At 36.6% G+C, this 16,738-nt stretch overlaps 1 protein-coding gene across 5 annotated transcripts in view; it reads right to left on the bottom strand.

Moving 5' to 3' along the window:
* MAP3K19 (mitogen-activated protein kinase kinase kinase 19) overlaps nt 1-16,738 on the bottom strand; it is a 46,213-nt gene that overhangs the window by 23,705 nt on the left and 5,770 nt on the right. For 4 of the 5 annotated variants that reach the window (XM_057505657.1, XM_036886657.2, XM_036886658.2 and 1 more), the window contains 5 exons: nt 15,842-16,037; nt 13,614-13,802; nt 11,108-11,262; nt 9,020-9,135; nt 6,831-6,943 (listed from right to left, as the gene is read on the bottom strand). In XM_057505657.1, the coding sequence (XP_057361640.1) occupies nt 6,831-6,943; nt 9,020-9,135; nt 11,108-11,262; nt 13,614-13,802; nt 15,842-16,015 (747 nt within the window). In that variant the 5' untranslated portion in view covers nt 16,016-16,037. Of the gene's footprint in view, nt 1-6,830; nt 6,944-9,019; nt 9,136-11,107; nt 11,263-13,613; nt 13,803-14,128; nt 14,167-15,841; nt 16,038-16,738 lie in introns of those variants that run through there. The other variant, XM_036886659.2, reaches the window with a different exon arrangement.

Genomic DNA, 16,738 nt, shown 5'->3' with positions numbered 1-16,738 from the left:
TAATCAAAAATGAAGATCAAAGCTAAAATCACATGGATGCATAGAAATTTAATATTTCATACTTTATCATGTCAGCATCCGGGCTGCTAAGCTGCCACCGGTTCCATCTGAGTGGGTAACTGGAAAGAATCCTTTGACCACAGTCAGTGAACAACCCCAAAGGAACATGATCTTTTCCCTAATACCTTCCTGGGGCATCATTTACAAATGGCGAGGATGCAAATCACTACTCCAGGTGGAAGCGACAGATACGACCCTAGACTGAAAGGAGGGAGCAAAGCTGGTTAAAGTCTTCCCTAGGACAGCTTTCTGATCTAATCATGGTGGGCACCTCCCAAACTTCCTTTTTACCCTATAGAAAATAATCAGTATGTTGAAAAAATGGTTAAAACCAACTTGATTTTATGACAAGTCATTCTAACTCTCTAAAGGACTTTTCTTATAGAACTCATTATTGTTGAAAAGTTCCTTCATTTGAAGTTGTTGCTGGTAATTTTGCCTTTTCTCATGTCTAACACAGTGACAGACGGAAGGAGCAGCTAAAATATCTCATTGTGATGCCCATGTTATAGTTAGCTCTCTGGCTTCTGTGATCTGGGTGAACCACTTATTTAAGGAAACTCTTGGATAAAAGGTCTTCAGACAAGTGGGCAGTCTTTATCACAAAGCCCCTGATATTCATTCATTAATTACCAAGAGAACTTAAGAATCCGTCCTGTTTAGTTAGTCACAGAAAATAATTAAAAATAAAACCCTCCATTTATACTGCCATTAAAATTTTTTCAGTATTCAATCATAACCTAGTAGTCACACCTTACTTTTACACAGCAGTACATGCTTAAAGCATTGTCTACCTCCTGACAAATGTTAAGTGTCCCATCTCAGACCATCCCAGTTGTCAGAGGTAGATGGGAGACCAGGATTGGTTTACCCTGATCCTAGACTGTTGATGTCACTGCTTTTCCTCTGCATTTCAAAAATTCTACCACTACCTGGCAAATTTCTTCTCCCTCCCATCCTATTGCAAAGTGGCTGGCAGGAGGTACACTTTTTTAGAGTATATGGAAATACAAAAAGTATTCTTTAAAAAGCAGGAGAAATAAATCACCTATAATATTACAAAAAAAAAGCAAACACTGTTAACATAGAAATAATTATTTCCTTTGTTTTTTTCCTAAGTATTTAAAAACCTAGTTACATCATATAATTTTGTATCTGGCTTTTACACTTAAGACTAGTATAAATTACATAACAATTCGTTAAGTCAACATCATTTTAGTGGAATTTTGAATTTCTTGCCCCACAACAAATATCTATCAGAGGGACATGACCATGTTTTGTAAGCTCCATGAGTCTTACAATATTAAGTCCTATAATGCTGATTAGGCAGTTTTTAATTCTTCATTATTAGACATAACTGCTGTGAACATCTTTGTAATTAATATCCCGATTTCACATTATTTCTAAAGAAACTGCATTATTTCTACAGTCGATTCCTAGAAATGGAGTCATTGAGCCAAAGAGTATGAAAATGTGTAAGTATTTTACATGCATTGTTTTAAAAGTAGAGTTAACACTTCCTATTTACACACACTAGCAGTGCGTGAGTGCATTTCGCTACGTCCCCCATCTTCTCCCTTGCCAATTACCATCACTTTTCATCTTGAGTAATGTAGTATATGAAAGTGGTAGTCTTATTGTTTGTACATACTTTGATGAGTAGAAAAGTTGGAGATAGTTTCAGATGTTTATTGACCATTGAATTTTCCTTTTGGTAGATACAGTTTTTGTTCAGATCCTCTAGAACATTCTATGACACCTCAAAATGTATTTCATATAATTACAGTGATTCAATGAAATTTTTATGCTAAACTTTGAAAATAGCAGCTCTCATTTGGAAGTGTTAATACATAACTGGTTCTCCTTTCAGGTGTCTATGTTGATTAGTGGGCTGTGATCAGTCTCAGCCTCTCAGTTTATTTATTAGTTGTTTTTTTAGGAAAAGTTGGAAGATGCAAAGTGTGGACACACCTACCTTACAAATCCATTAGGATGACTAGCATTTGCATATGCTGTTCTATGCACCTTCATATGTTAACTAATTTAATCCTTACAACAGCTCTAAAGGTAGGGATTGTCTTCTTCTCACATATGAGGCCCACAGAAGTTAACCAAGGTCACCTAGCTAGTCAACGGCAGAACCAGGATTCATAAGCACCCTACGAAGTCTAATTCCAGAGCTCTTAACCACTCTGCTTTCTTGCTACCTTGAAAAGTTCAAAACAAAGAATCTCCACATGAGCTAGGAAGAAAAGAGTCAATAACAATGAGCAAAATTAAGAGAAAGGATACCCAAACCTAATTCGTAAGTTTTGCACAGAATAATACAAAAGATGTGACAAAAATTTCTCCCATAGAATAAACTGAAAAACAGTAAGCGTCATAAACAAAAGGAATATAGGAAATAATACCTACTTTGAAGGATACCATGGAAATGAAGACTCTAAACAGAAACCGCTCCTAATTTTCTAATTTCTCTTAGAACACTAAACATGAAAGACTTTAAGATGTGCCCGGGTGCCCCAAGGAAGAAAATCAAAATAATGAGTTGTGAGTGAAGGACGGAAAACATTAGAATAGCACATCCCAAACATAAATGGATTTCATAAACCACTGACAGTAACCCAGGAGGTGACAAATAAACTAGAAATAGTGCCTAGCGTCCTAATCTCCAAACAACAGAAAAGAGGCATAGAAATCATACACAATTAAATTTGGAAAGAAGTTTCTCCTTAGATGAAAAAAAGATTGGGAGAAGCTATAAAGAGTCTTTCAAGAGCAATCCTACAAGGAAGGCAGTTGTGCTGATATTTGTAAACTATAAAAACCTATTGCAGACAACCAAAAAGAAAAGCTTTCATTCAACTGAAAGAAGTGAAGGATGACCTTGGGTTTTGCAGTTTAAGCCCTAGAGAACACACCAGGGAAGGAAAGGCAAGTTCAGTTGTCAAAGAGTCTATTTCTCCCTCAGAAGTGAGTTCAAAGCTATTTCAACCACAATAAAAAAGAAATACAGAGTGAAAGTTCAAAAAATGTTTTAAAGTTGCATGAAGAAAATGGACTAGTATGAAGGGATATTTAGTCCTTTAAAAAAGAAAATTGCTTAAATATACCATAAAAAACACAAAGGAAATATGCTTTTGTTTATCAATTTCTAATGCATGACATTCACTATACAGATTCGTCTCTAGGTATTTTAGTTCCATTACTATGTAATATTAGTAACTAAAAACAATACAACCTTCAATGTTGTGAAAAAACCTACTACATAGCAGGGTTTCCTACCCTCTCTAGTACTGACTTTTGGGGCTAGATAATCCTTTGTCGTGGGGGGCTGTCCCATGTACTGTAGGATATCTAGCAGCATCCCTAGCTTCTACCCATTAGATGCTAATCCCACCTCTGCCCCAGTTGTGACACGAAAAATGTCTTCAAATATTACCAAATGCTCCCTGGGGTGAAGTCACCCCCTATTGAGAATCACTGTAATGAAGCCACTTTGGTAAGAAGCAGACTAATTTATTTAGAAAGGTTATAAATGCACTATGGTACAAAAAATAAACATTTCCATTCTACTTCATCCCATCCCATGCCCAGAGGAGTCCTGATTTAACCATTTCTGCATTTTAATTTTAATTTAATTAATATTAATTATTATCAAACTTGCACATTTTGAAAAGGTCAAATGATGGTTAAAAAAAACTAATAACAGAAGGTCATCAGTTTCCTTCCCCACCTTTTCCCTGAGAGGCAACCACTCAGCCTCTAACTGTTTTTTTTGGTATTTTCTTCTATATCTCTAGGTAATATATTTATCCTGCTATTTCTTGAATCATCAAAGTGAGACTTTGTCTATTGGCTTCCTACTGTTGTAGTCGACAATTTAATATTCTTACACCCTGCCCCTATCCTCCCAATAAATTCACCCTCTTTTTTTTGTTAAATCAATAGACAAAGTTCAAATTATGATTATGTGGGTATTGTGCTGCATAGTATATACTGTACTTCAGTAGTATAGTATGTATAGTGTAGTATGATTACTCTTTGTTTCTTGTATAATTTTTTTGCCCACACACAAAGCCCAAATCCCCTGTTATTGTTTTTGTTCTACTCATTTTCACATATATTTGTAATGGCTAAATCTTGCCAACCTCCAAAGGTCTCTACACTTGTTTAAATATGTCAAATAGTGTATCAGTTCCATTTCCTTCCTGGAAATCTCCATTATCCTGCTCTCCCCCTCTCCCACCCACCCAATTTATCTCAGCTCTTTGCTCTTTAGACTTGATGCATGGCTGAAGCCCGGGGACTTGCCTTCTCCATTGTATCAGTGACTCCCTCCTCTCTCTTGTGTTGGATTCCAGCACAATGAAGCATGGGTCTAATTTTCCCCCTATTTTTATCTGTTCCCTTAATTTAATAGAGCACATAGCAGCTTCCTTAAAAGCTGTATGAGAAGTAATACGTTTGAGTGTGTGTCTGAGAAATGTCTTTATTCAACTCTAATACTTGATTTATAGTTTGTCTGGATATAGAATCCTAGGACGAAAACCACATTCTTTTCTCAGACATTTGAAGGCATACCTCTCCCTTTCCATTACTTTTAAATGTAGCACACCTTCGTAAAAGTGCACATATTGTAAGAGTATAATTCATGAGTTTTTAGAAGCTGAACACACTTGGGTATCCAGGGCCCAAATCAAGTAAAAGAGTTCTTAGAGATAATATAAAAATCAAGACCCATAAAAGAAAAAATGGATAAATTGGTTTTCATCAAAATTAAAAACTTCTGTTTGATACAAGAGTTATTAAAAGGGTGAAATAATAAGCCAAATTATTCTTGTTGACTAGCAGGAAATATTTGTGAATCACATCCAGAGCATACAAAGAATTCTCTCAACCCAACAGTAAGAAAACAAACAATCTGATCAGAAAATAGACAAAAAATTTGAACAATTTATGCTGATAGTAAATAAACACATGAAAAAATTTTCAACATTGGTCATTAGTGAAATACAAATTTCCACAAAAAGTATAAAACCACAATGAGATGCTATCATCTACTTATTAGAATAATTAAAATAAAAGATACTGACAGTACCAAATGCATGCATGGGTGCAGAAAAATGATCTCTCATTCATTGCTGGTGGAAATATAAAATGAGTCACTTTGGAAAACTGTTCAGCAATTTGTAAAAAAGTTAAACATACATTTACCATATGACCTTCTATATGGGACTCCTGGGCGTGTATCCTAGAGAAATGAAAATGTATGCTCACATAAAAATCCGTACATGAATGCTCATAGTAGCTTTGCATGGAATCTCCCAAAATTGAAAAATACTTAAATGTCTTTCAACAGGTGAATGGCTAAATAAACTACAGACCATCCATACCATAGAAGACTACCTAGCAATATAAAGAAACTGCTGATACACACAACAGTTTGGATCTGTGTCAAAAACATTATGCTCAGTAGAAAAAGCCAATCCCCAAAGTTTACATATAAGGTCATTCCATTTATAGGACATTCTCAAAATGACAAAACAATTGAGACAGAACAAATTGGTGGTTGCTGGGAGTTAGGGAAGGAAGGAGGGTATGGATACAAAGAGGGTAATAGGAGGGGACACTTTGTGGTGACAAAACAGTCCTGTATCTTGATTGTGGTGATTCAGGCAATAAAATATCATAGAACTGTACACACAGACACACAAACAGAAAAAGAAAGAAAAAGTAATACATGAAAAACTAGTGAAATCCAAGTAAGGTCTGTAGTTTAGTTAATTGACGTCAATGTCGTTTTCCCAGTTTTGACCATCTGTTGGAATTATGATGATAATTCCCTCTGGGGGAAGCTAGTGGAGGCTACGCATGACCTCTTTGTATTATTTTACAAGTTCTTGTGAATCTACAATTATTTCAAAATAAAAAGTTTAAAATTTAAATTTTGGGTTATGATTTTTTGTTGTTGTTATTTTGGGATGATTTTTTGGAAGGAGACAGGGACTGAAAAGTCTTTATTCCACCATCTCCAAAAGTTCTCATTACTGTTTATACATATTATAGACGATACCTCATTAAAACAATTTTGTGGCCATGTTTTTTCTTACCAATAAAACAGAGCAATAATATTCTTAACTGTTTGAGCTGTGTTAGTTTCTATATAAATTCAAAAGTTACAAATGAACACACAGTACAAAGTTCATCTCCAATTCTCTCCCTGTAGGCAAGCACTGTTACCAATTTACTATATATCTTGGGTATCATTCCACAGTTTTCTATAGATGACAAAGTCTGTTACTTGCTGTGACTGTGCTATGAGGGACTTTTTGTGGAGTCATTGATTATGGTAAGGAGGTGACGAGCAGGGCCAAGAGGAGGCATCTCTTTTGTGGTACCCATGTGATGGCTTTGACATGATCAGACTAGTGATTTTCTCCTTTTACACATTAACATACATAAAACAAACTTTATTTTAGTATTTAGTATGGATCCAACTGCAACAGTATTCTGTGGTATTAGATACACATAAACACACACACATACACACACACACAATGCATGAGACTCAGTTGATTAGCTAATTATTGCTCTGAGATTAAACTTGTGGAACAGTGTCTTATTAATTGTGCTTTAAATTTCTTTATGATACATTAAAATATAATTGTAGCATGTGATTGCTGTAAAATATTCAAGAACACAAAGTAGTAAATGGAGTAGGTTATCCATTTTTTTGTCAGTTTGTTCCATTAAAGAGAACATCTTACCTCACTGCTGCTGATGCTTTGCAAGATGATATTTTGGTTTTTAGTAACTGTCATATCAGTTGGAGAAGAGTTTGTATCATGACAGATGTCAACCAATGATTCAGCATGTCTTTCTGCCAAAATAAACATAATGTGTTTTTATAAGACTCATCTCCAGCAATTCCACAGGAAGATCTAGCTCATTTATATCTGATCTCTAAATCAGATCTAACTGATTTAGGTTCCAAAACCAGTTCCATTTTGTCAAAGATTTTCCTAAAGTGGTGTGGGATCCTGGTAAAGCTTCAGGTAATGGTTTTCAAATGGAGGAAAACGAGAGTCCAAGAATGGATGGGTTTTTGTTTGTTTGTTTGTTTTAAAAAAAGCTAAATTGCTGAGTGAAGCCTCTAACAATGGGCTGGAAATTATATTACTGCCTGTCTAGCACTTGCAGCCCCATTAAATTGACACAGAGTTCTGAAGAGCAAACAGCCAAGTCTCAGTTCCTGAAGGACACTGCTCTTAAATGCACCCCTCTCCTGCTATCTGGACATCTTCAAATAAGCATGGGCTCTCTGATGAAAACTTCTTCCCCTTCCAATGGCTCTTCCATTGTCTTGTAACTGTAACAAAATTGAATACTGCTGTATTCTCAGACGCCCCATTTCTTCACCATATTTTCCTTCTTTACTTGTTGCAGTCTATCTTCTGCCTCTATCCTACCACTGAAACTTCTTACTTCCTTACCACACCTGCTTTTGTAACCTCTTCTCCAGTTTGACATTGTTTCCCACCTTTTCCTTCTTGCAACTCTTTCCCAATTTTCCTCCTCCATTCTCACTCTCTTGAGTCCCTATGTGCAACCTCTCTCCAGCTGTGGGCGCACCCCTCAGCTCAGACCCCTACCATTTTCTCACTGTCTTCAACCCTTCAATGACCTTACCCACTCTCAGGCCCTCACAACATCCTTTGTGTAGAGAACTCCCAAATTAACATATCAACCTGTCCTTTCCCACAAGCACTGTCCTACAGAAAATTTCTTCTTGAAAGTCCCAAGGTTCCATCAAATGCAGTGTTTTAGAACTCATTACCTTTAATACCCTTAGCAGAGCAGAATGTTCTCTTATTTTGTTGATTGTATTTCCACCTCGCACTTTCTGGAGCTGAAACTTTGGAATCAACTCCTTCAACTTTTGCCTCTGTGTCTCCTCTCTATCAGCCTTACATCACTCAGTTCTGTGCATTCTTCTTTCACAATATCTCTTAGACTCCGCATAGCCAGCACCTCTCAGGCCCACTACCATACCATGGCCAAGGACTCTTTCCCTGGTCCTTATGCCCCCACACCTGAGCACTTCTACAGCTTCTTAAGAGAGTGACCGGCCATGAGTCTCTTCATTCAAGTCCATCCTACATAATAATTAATTTTCCTAATACATGGTTTTCATCATTCCCTGGCTTAAAATTCTTTAGTGACTCTACTTCACTTGAAAAAAATATGTCTTTCAGTCTGATATTTTATGACTCTTTAATGGACCCAGTTTTGTCATGTATCTGATCTTATGTATTCCTTGTCCCTGACATAACTTTCAGTTCTAGTCTCCCAGTCATCCCTGGGATAAGCCATGCTCACTTACAGCCGCACAAAATTAGATCCCATCATTTTCAAGCACCATTCTGAGTCTCACTTCTTCTATGAACCCTTCCTGGGGACAGCCTTCTTCCCTGCCCAGATGCTTTAAACAAAAAGCCAGTCAAACAACAAAGTCAAGGAGCTTGCCTGTTGCTCAGGGGCACTTTTGTCATTATACCTTCCTCTGTGGCTGTTTCTATGTCCCTGCTCAGACACCTTGTTTATCTATCTATGCCACCTATATCAAATCTCTGTTTTTCTTTCTTCCATATCTTATCCAGCTTCAAAAACACCATAAGCCCTGCTTCCCCTTTCAAGTTCACAACAAACCCTTCCTCCTCTGACTTACATGATGTGTCTCTTACCATAATAAATACTTTCAAAAGTTTGGACCATGTGTCAGACTTTTTTGTGTCCCCCAGAATACCTATTCATAGGTCTTGTACAGAGTCACTACTCAATAAAAAATTGTTGGCTTGATTTCTTTAATAGATCAATCAAATACATGTAGAGAAGACAGATTTCTAGTATGGCTTTTATAGTTGGGGAATTTTAAAAGTGGAGTAGAAATATTTACCTGGTTTTGGCATAGAATTCATGAGAATGTCCAGTAACTGCTGTTTTCTAAAACTCTGTATTTGTGACACATAATGTATTGCTGATTTTCCACTAAAATCACAGAGTTTAGGATCTCTAGGAAGAAAAGAATCAATATCAAAGATCATTTAGTTAAATCTGTTGAAAAAGAAAACCAATATGAGAGGAAAAACATTGACATCAAATAAATAAAAGTAATCTTATGTAGTTTGGGGGTAACAAAAATGACTTCAAAAATGTATGAAATAGAGAATGACAGTTTTTCAAGGTTTTTAAATAAAAGAAATATTCTGTATGTCCTTATTCCCACTCCCATTCTAACACATTCCAGTATTTGCAGAAAATTTTCAACTTTGGACAAAAATTTACATAATTCTTAAATGATGTAGAAATCAAGTAAAGATAAAAACATCTTGATAAACTGTTGTCTAATCATCCCAACTGACTTGATTTTCTTTTCTTTCCAGTCATTTAGCTAACTGCTTTACTTCCTTGATAATTCTTTTTTGTGATGCTAACAGCAGCTTTTATCATTCAAAACAGTAGAATGGCATAAAATCTCTCTTTAAAATTAAGCGAATATGTTTATTTCACAGGCTTTTGGTTGAGTGGAAAGATCTTGTCCTAAAATCCCTCTCTGTGTGATCTTTTCATTCCTTCTTGCCTTGCCCTGTTGTTCAGCTCAACTGACTGATCTTCAAGCTCCTTACAACAGCACAAATATCTTTCCCACACCGTACTGAATCCTGGGATTAGACATCAGCTCAGACAGATCCAGAGCACAGATGAGGAGAACCTTACTAAGAGATTTTGGTGAGGGAAACATTGATTAAAATTGCTTCATTAGTTGCATTCTGGGACAAGGAGTGGTTGATCATGGTCTCCAAACTAACACCTCTCAATCTGAATCTTTATTTATTTATATATTTTTTATTTTTATTTATTTTTATTTTTATTTATTTTTATTTTTTATTTTTTGTATCATTAATATACATTCACATGAGCAACACTGTGGTTACTAGATTCCCCCCATTATCAAGTCCCCACCACATATCCCATTACAGTCACTGAATCTGAATCTTTTTATTACTATGGGATAGGAAAATGTTTTATGATATGCAACAATATTCTCTAACAGCCTTTTCTCCATCAAAGGTCATGATTCAAAAGAAATAGCATACAACCAAGAATCTGTGGACTCCCGCTACCTTGATATGTGGCTTTAAGCAAGTCTCTTAACTCACTGGGACTTCAGTTTGCTCATCTGCCTTGATTAGTGTTTCTCCGTGGGGCGTCCTTTGATTTCCTGTCCTCTGGACCCCGCTCCAGGCCTACTGCACACCATTTCTGGCGTGGTGTCCTACTTTGAACAGTCTTCTCAGCTGTTAATACTACAATCTGAGGCAGCTTCAAACTTCCATCTTCATCCCATTATATTAACTGATCCTTTTACAACAGTTCATGTTATTGACTCTATTTTTGTTCTTGAAGTTCCCTCTTCCCTTTTTTTTTTTCCAAAACAAAATTCATATGAAATCCTGAGCAAGAGCATATCCATCTGTTCTTACTTGATGACAAGATGTCTAGGTAATAAACAGCATTAAGAAACTAATTCTAATATGAGACACTGCTTATTAACCCTCTGATTTTTTCAAAAAAGTTAATTGTTTGCTTCTCTCCTGAAAGAGCATGTTGGCATGTATTAATTTTAGATAACTGGAAATTGCTGGCATAAATCTCTTTTGGTAATTGACAATGCTTTCTGAAATAATTAATAACATCTTGGACATAGGGAGGTGTCTACTCAAGAATTACTTGACATTCCCAGCAACCACCAAAAGAGTAAGTGTTTAAACAAACAAAATAAAGGGCCAATGTCATAAGAATAATAGCAACATCTAACATCTGTACATCACTTTGCAGCTGTGAAGTCCCTTTTATGAATATGCATGTGCAGTTAATATATAAAGTGAAAAAACAATCTGCAAGTCTAGGCTTACAGATGACATCTGTCCGTAACAGTGGCATCCACATTGTTCCCTGGTGCTGATTGAGCACTCATACTCACGCCCGATGCCTGAGGAGCTCAGACAGAACCTCCACAGGTCTGTAGAAGGTTAGCATATCAAGACTCTCGAACAGGTCCACGTCCCTCACAGCCAGCATTAGAGGGGTCAAGCCATGTTGGTTTGGGAAATTTATATCCAGGAACTCCTCAGATGCCTTTAAAAACATGAAGCTTTATTTCTGTGTGTTTTCACTACATGGCTATTTATACTAATCTTTGCATTTTCATTACTTGGTCAAATTTTCATTTTTACTTCAACATATTCTTTCTCGATATCTGAACAGAGAGGGAACTGATGAATTGAAAGAACACAGGTCAAAGAGACAGACAGGCCTGGGTTTGAATTTTAGCTCCCAAAGAAGGTTATTTAACTTCCATGATAGGACACTCTGCTAAAAGGTGATAAAATCACCCTGATAAAATAAGGGCACTGAGTTAAACAACAAATAATTTTCATTTGGAACATAATTATACTAAAAACTATTTGGTATTTATCTGAAATTCAAATTTAACTGAGTGGCCTGTATCTTTATTTGCAAAATCTGGGCACCTACCCACTGAACTTCAGAGTCCTCAGCTATAAAGCAGGAATAGGGTGTTTTTTTTTGCAGGGTTGTTTTGATGATTAGAGATAGAATATGAAAAGAACTGAGCAGAGTGTTTGACACATGCTCAATAAACATTTGTGTAGTGAATGAATGAATGACTTATAACAATAAGACAACTCATTTAACTGTATATATATACATACACACACACACATATACATATATATGTAGTCAAATGGAGGTAGCTAGATAGATATTATTTGTTGTTTAGATGAAAGTAAAATTTGATTTGGGCAATTCAAAACTGCAAAAATACTGGAGGCTCAAATTATCCAAACTGTTTACTTTATAGACCAAAGTAACTCACTAATTTCCATCTCTATTTCACTGTACACCATGTCAATATAGTCAGTGTCTCTACCTCAGTTTCTCCAGGGACAAACTGGAGATAATGATATTACTTCAGAGGGGTGCTGTGGGAATTAATTAATTTTTTTTCAGTCTCTGAAAAAAAACCACTTCTATATCAATGTTTATTATTAGTTAGAATGAACATGAAAGTTTTGAGCTGAGAATAGTCTTGCAATAGCATATTAAGTCAGCATCTGTCGATGAAGCTCTGGATCAGTGATAGGCACCAGTTAAAACTTAAAACTTGGTTGCTAATCTTTAGGGGCAAAAAATCTGAGTATGAAAACAGACATTGGATTACAGCAACAGTTGTAAATACCATTAAAATAATATTTATTGTCTTTCAAAACAAAGTGTAAGCCTTCAGTTCAGGACATATGGCAATTTTAGACTATCGTTTAGTACAGCAAATGAATTTAAAGAGTCTTTTGGATTTGGGTAACAAAACAAAACAAAATGAACAAAACAGCAGTAGACTCAGACACTGAGAAGTGACTGGTGGTTTCCATCGGGGGAGGGGTTGGAGTGGGTGGGTGGGGAGGGTGAGGGAGATAAAAGGGCAAAAAAGTCTCAATTATAATATAAATTGGTCACAGGAATGGAAGCAAGGTGAATTTGGCCAATGGTTCTGTAACATCTTTCTATGTTGACAGATAGTAACCACACTAGTCCAGGTGAGAATCTAATAACATGTGTAACTGTCGAACCACTGTGTTGTATACTTGAAGCCAATATAATATTGTATATCAACTATACTTCAATAAAAAAGAGTCTTTTTGATTTTGTATTTTATTTCTTTGAACTCTAGGTGACCAGAATATCATTCACTTTTTCTTTATCTGTGTCTCTACCTTAAGGGAATGGAAGAAACTGTTTCCTAGCAGCAATTCATTTTCTTTCAGTTGGAAGGTCATGTGATCTGACAGTATCTCTGAAGGTAAATGCCAAGAGTAGGAGTTGCTGGTCATTAAAAATTAATGTCCTTGGTTATGCATATGAGTTGGTAAGTTACTTTGGGAAAGAGTATCTATGGGTAGAAAATCTAAGCAAGAAGACCAATATCCTAAGAAGACAGCATTTAACAAATGTATCCTCTTAACTCCTTTAGTCACAACTGAGTATTATGCAAAGCATAGGCTCTTATTCCTTTTTCAGGATAAAGATAATAACTGCAATTGGTCCAAAGGGATCTAAGCAGCAATTGTACAAATGGCAATGCTGTCAAGGGAACTCCTCTGAGCAAGTTGACAGTAGTTCTCTGGAGGCATCCTGGGAGCACATCCTTTCCCCTGGGTGCTGTGTGACTTCTAGCATCCTTCTGGAGGAAGATGAAAATAGGCCACTGCTGTGTTCTTTTATTATCTTGTTTTCCACCCCAGTATCCTGTTTGATACCACTTCTTTCTTATATTTCCTGCCTGAAACTTTCTGGGATTGCATTTGAAAAAAGTGTATTTTCTTTAAAACAAGTCATATGTATTCTGCACCCTTCTTACCACTCATCCACCCACCTACCCAAAGACAGAGGCAAAGATCAATTTAACTGACCAGCAAGTGTTGAAGCTGTTCAAGATCACCTTGCCAGGAGCTTTGTAGAAGCTGCCTTTGGGGAGCCTGGATTCCATTGATGACCAAGAGCTGTCTTTGGACATCATAATTAGCCACATGAACTGCAGTCTGACTGCTGTAATTGCAAAGGGTGATATCAGCTCCCTTTTTCAGAAGAAATTCAACAACCTGCAACACCACAATGTTCGTAGTTAGCATTTTTTGAGTTCTGATGGTATCTTTAAGGTTAGATAGAAAACTTAGTTAGACATGGCTCTAATTTACAATATACAAAGGAGGAATAAGAGTGGCATACAAATGAAGAATTGATTTGGATACAAGTGACTGCTATTTGCCTTTCTTAAATTTGAGAACAAAATCTCCATGATATGGATCACTTGAGGATGTGTGTGTGTGTATTTTATTTTAAACTAGAGGTCTGTATTTTATGTTAAACCCACACAAAACACTTAAGTCCTATTAGTGGCATCTATAATTTAGAATATAAGACTTACAGATTCTGGAATGTTGCAAGTATTTTCCACAAATATTTCTAGGGAGAGAATAAACTCTATTTAAAATGGTGAATGCATGGTTTATTCAACAAATAGGACTGAGCCACTAGCGTGGGTAAAGAACTGTCCTTGGTGCTGAGAGCCCACAATGAACAAGACAAGGGACCAGACTTTCAGGTGTTTACAATCTAGTATGGAACAGAGACAGATAAAAAGGCAATTGCAACATGATATTATAAATGCAATGATAGGGTAAATACAGGAGGTTGATGGGAGCACTTAGAAGAAACCCATTAAACTCTCTTAGAAGGTCTGGGAAGAATTTTTGGAGAAAATAACATCTAAGCTGAGAACTGAGGGATCACACTCAGGCAAGGACTGGAGGAAAGATTATTTCAAGCACAGGATATAGTGTGAACAAAATACTGTGGATGCTGTGTACTGAATTATGTCTCCTCAAAATTCATATGTTGGGGCCAATGTGACTGTATTTAGAGAAAGGGCCCCTAGGAATTAATTAAGTTTAAATGAAATAGTTTATAAGGATGGGGGCATCCTTATAAGTATCTGATAGGATTAGTGTCCCTTTAAGAGCAGACACCAGCAAGGATGCTCTCCCTCTCTCTCTCTGCCACATGAGTACAGAGAGAAGGTGGCCATCTGCAAGCTGGGAAGAAACAATCTGCTAAAACCTTGATCTTGGACTTTCCATTCCCCTCTATGAAAAAGTGAGCTTCTGTTGTTTAAGCACATGGGTGCTTGTGTCATTATTTTTCTTTAAGTTGTGCATACATGTTAACTTTTTAGCACGTATTTCATGTTTTATAATTTGTTTAAAAAGTGTTAATAGAAAGAAGTCAAAGAGAAAAAAAGCTAAGAATATAGTCAAGAGAGACTAATTGACGAAGCAAAGGTGGACAGGCAGGGTTGAAGGCCCACAGCATTTAGATTCCCAAGGATTGTAGAAGCACTGACTTGTGAAGTTGAGTGAAATTTGCCTTTTTCACTCTAGTTTCCCCATTCTAAGCCCTTTTTTAAATTCCCCTGAAAGCCTCCTCTTTCCTGTTCCTACCCAATTCCATGTGCTCATATTGTTACTACCTTTCACACTTAAAAAGAATCTTAAAAGTACCCACACACAATGGTATAAATGGCCAGTAAGACCCGAATGGGTTGTTTATTTATTAGTTTAACCATTTAGTAAATACTTATTAAGCACCTAGATGTGTCAGGCACTTAGCTAGAGCAAAGAGAACAATCTCCTGCCCTCTTAGGTCTTGTCATTATTTATTTAATCCTTTTCCCCTGTTTTCAGGATTATGTGTATTTGTTAGAGCAGGGAACAAACTTCCAGTACTGAATGGTGAGTGGGAACTGAGGGAAAAAACTCAGGCTCCATTAAGTGGTCCCTCTAGACCATAAGCTCCTTGAGGGTGACATCTGCATTTGATTTACCTTTGTACCCAACATGAAGTCTAATACACTGCCTGGAGTATAGCAGGAATATCTGTTGACTGAGTGAGAGAATATAAATAAAGATGGTAACTGTCTAGATTATTTAGGGTACCCCAGGTCCCCTTCCAGTTTCCTGACCCCTGCCCTTTGTGCCTTCAGACATTCTTTCATGGAGGTAGGTAATTATGCTCTTCCTATCTATTCCTGGAACCATTAGCTTGGAAGACTACCCATGGGCCCCAGGACACCACATTTTACCTCTGTTAGATTTTCTTCTGCTGCAGTAATGAGAGGTGTATTCCCAGTCTTTGGATGCTGAAAGTCAAGGTTTCCAAGGATAGAATGCACTTTAGTAATATGGTCACATATGAGTTCCACATCCCCTCTTGAAACCACTTCCAGGAAATCATGAATCAGTTTATTTTTATTCATCTTTCTAGTTCCATATAATTGCCTTCAAGAGAAAAGAAACAATTTAATTCAATGAGAGCCAACAAAGCAGTGCGTGTTTCAACTGTAACATTTTCTATCCTTAGTGTCACCTGTTTCCTTCTTTTGTGTAAAATATTATCATAGTTTTAAAGACAACTTTGAAAAAGTGAAAAATCGCATAATCCTATCAGTCTTGGTTCTTTGCACATGTTTTAAATTATGAACAACAATAATTTTACCATCGATTTGCAGGATCTACTTTGGTAGAGGAGAAGGAAGGATGGATCGACACCAGAATAGAAAGAGCACAGGTGCTGGGGTCTGACAGAGTCTGGGTTCAAAACCCTCCCCCACAGATGACCACCGGTGTAATGTTGAGCATGTCGCTCCACTTCTCCAAGTTTCATTTCCTCAACAGTAAAATGGAAATGATAATCCCCACTTCAAATGGCTGGAGGGGATCTGAAATACAGTAGACAAAGTGCTGGCACATTTATTGGTGAAAATTCTTCTAGGATTTTATTTTCTTTAGTGTTGTTTATTAATATCCCTATAATTATTTTCTTGAGGGAATTCTATCTTTCTGACAATACTATAGACTCCTCAGTAGCAGGAATACTCCATGCTTCACCCTTTTCTATCCTCCATAATCCTAGCACAGTGCCAGTCATTGAAGAGCATGATGGACACCGTTCTATATTTTCCCAGAAAGTCCTAATGTTA

This window comes from Manis pentadactyla, chromosome 8 (genome assembly GCF_030020395.1).
Source record: "Manis pentadactyla isolate mManPen7 chromosome 8, mManPen7.hap1, whole genome shotgun sequence".
NCBI classification, from domain to species: domain Eukaryota; kingdom Metazoa; phylum Chordata; class Mammalia; order Pholidota; family Manidae; genus Manis; species Manis pentadactyla.
The sequence above is the reverse complement of the archived record's forward strand: the minus strand, read 5'-3'. Positions and strand labels throughout refer to the sequence as shown.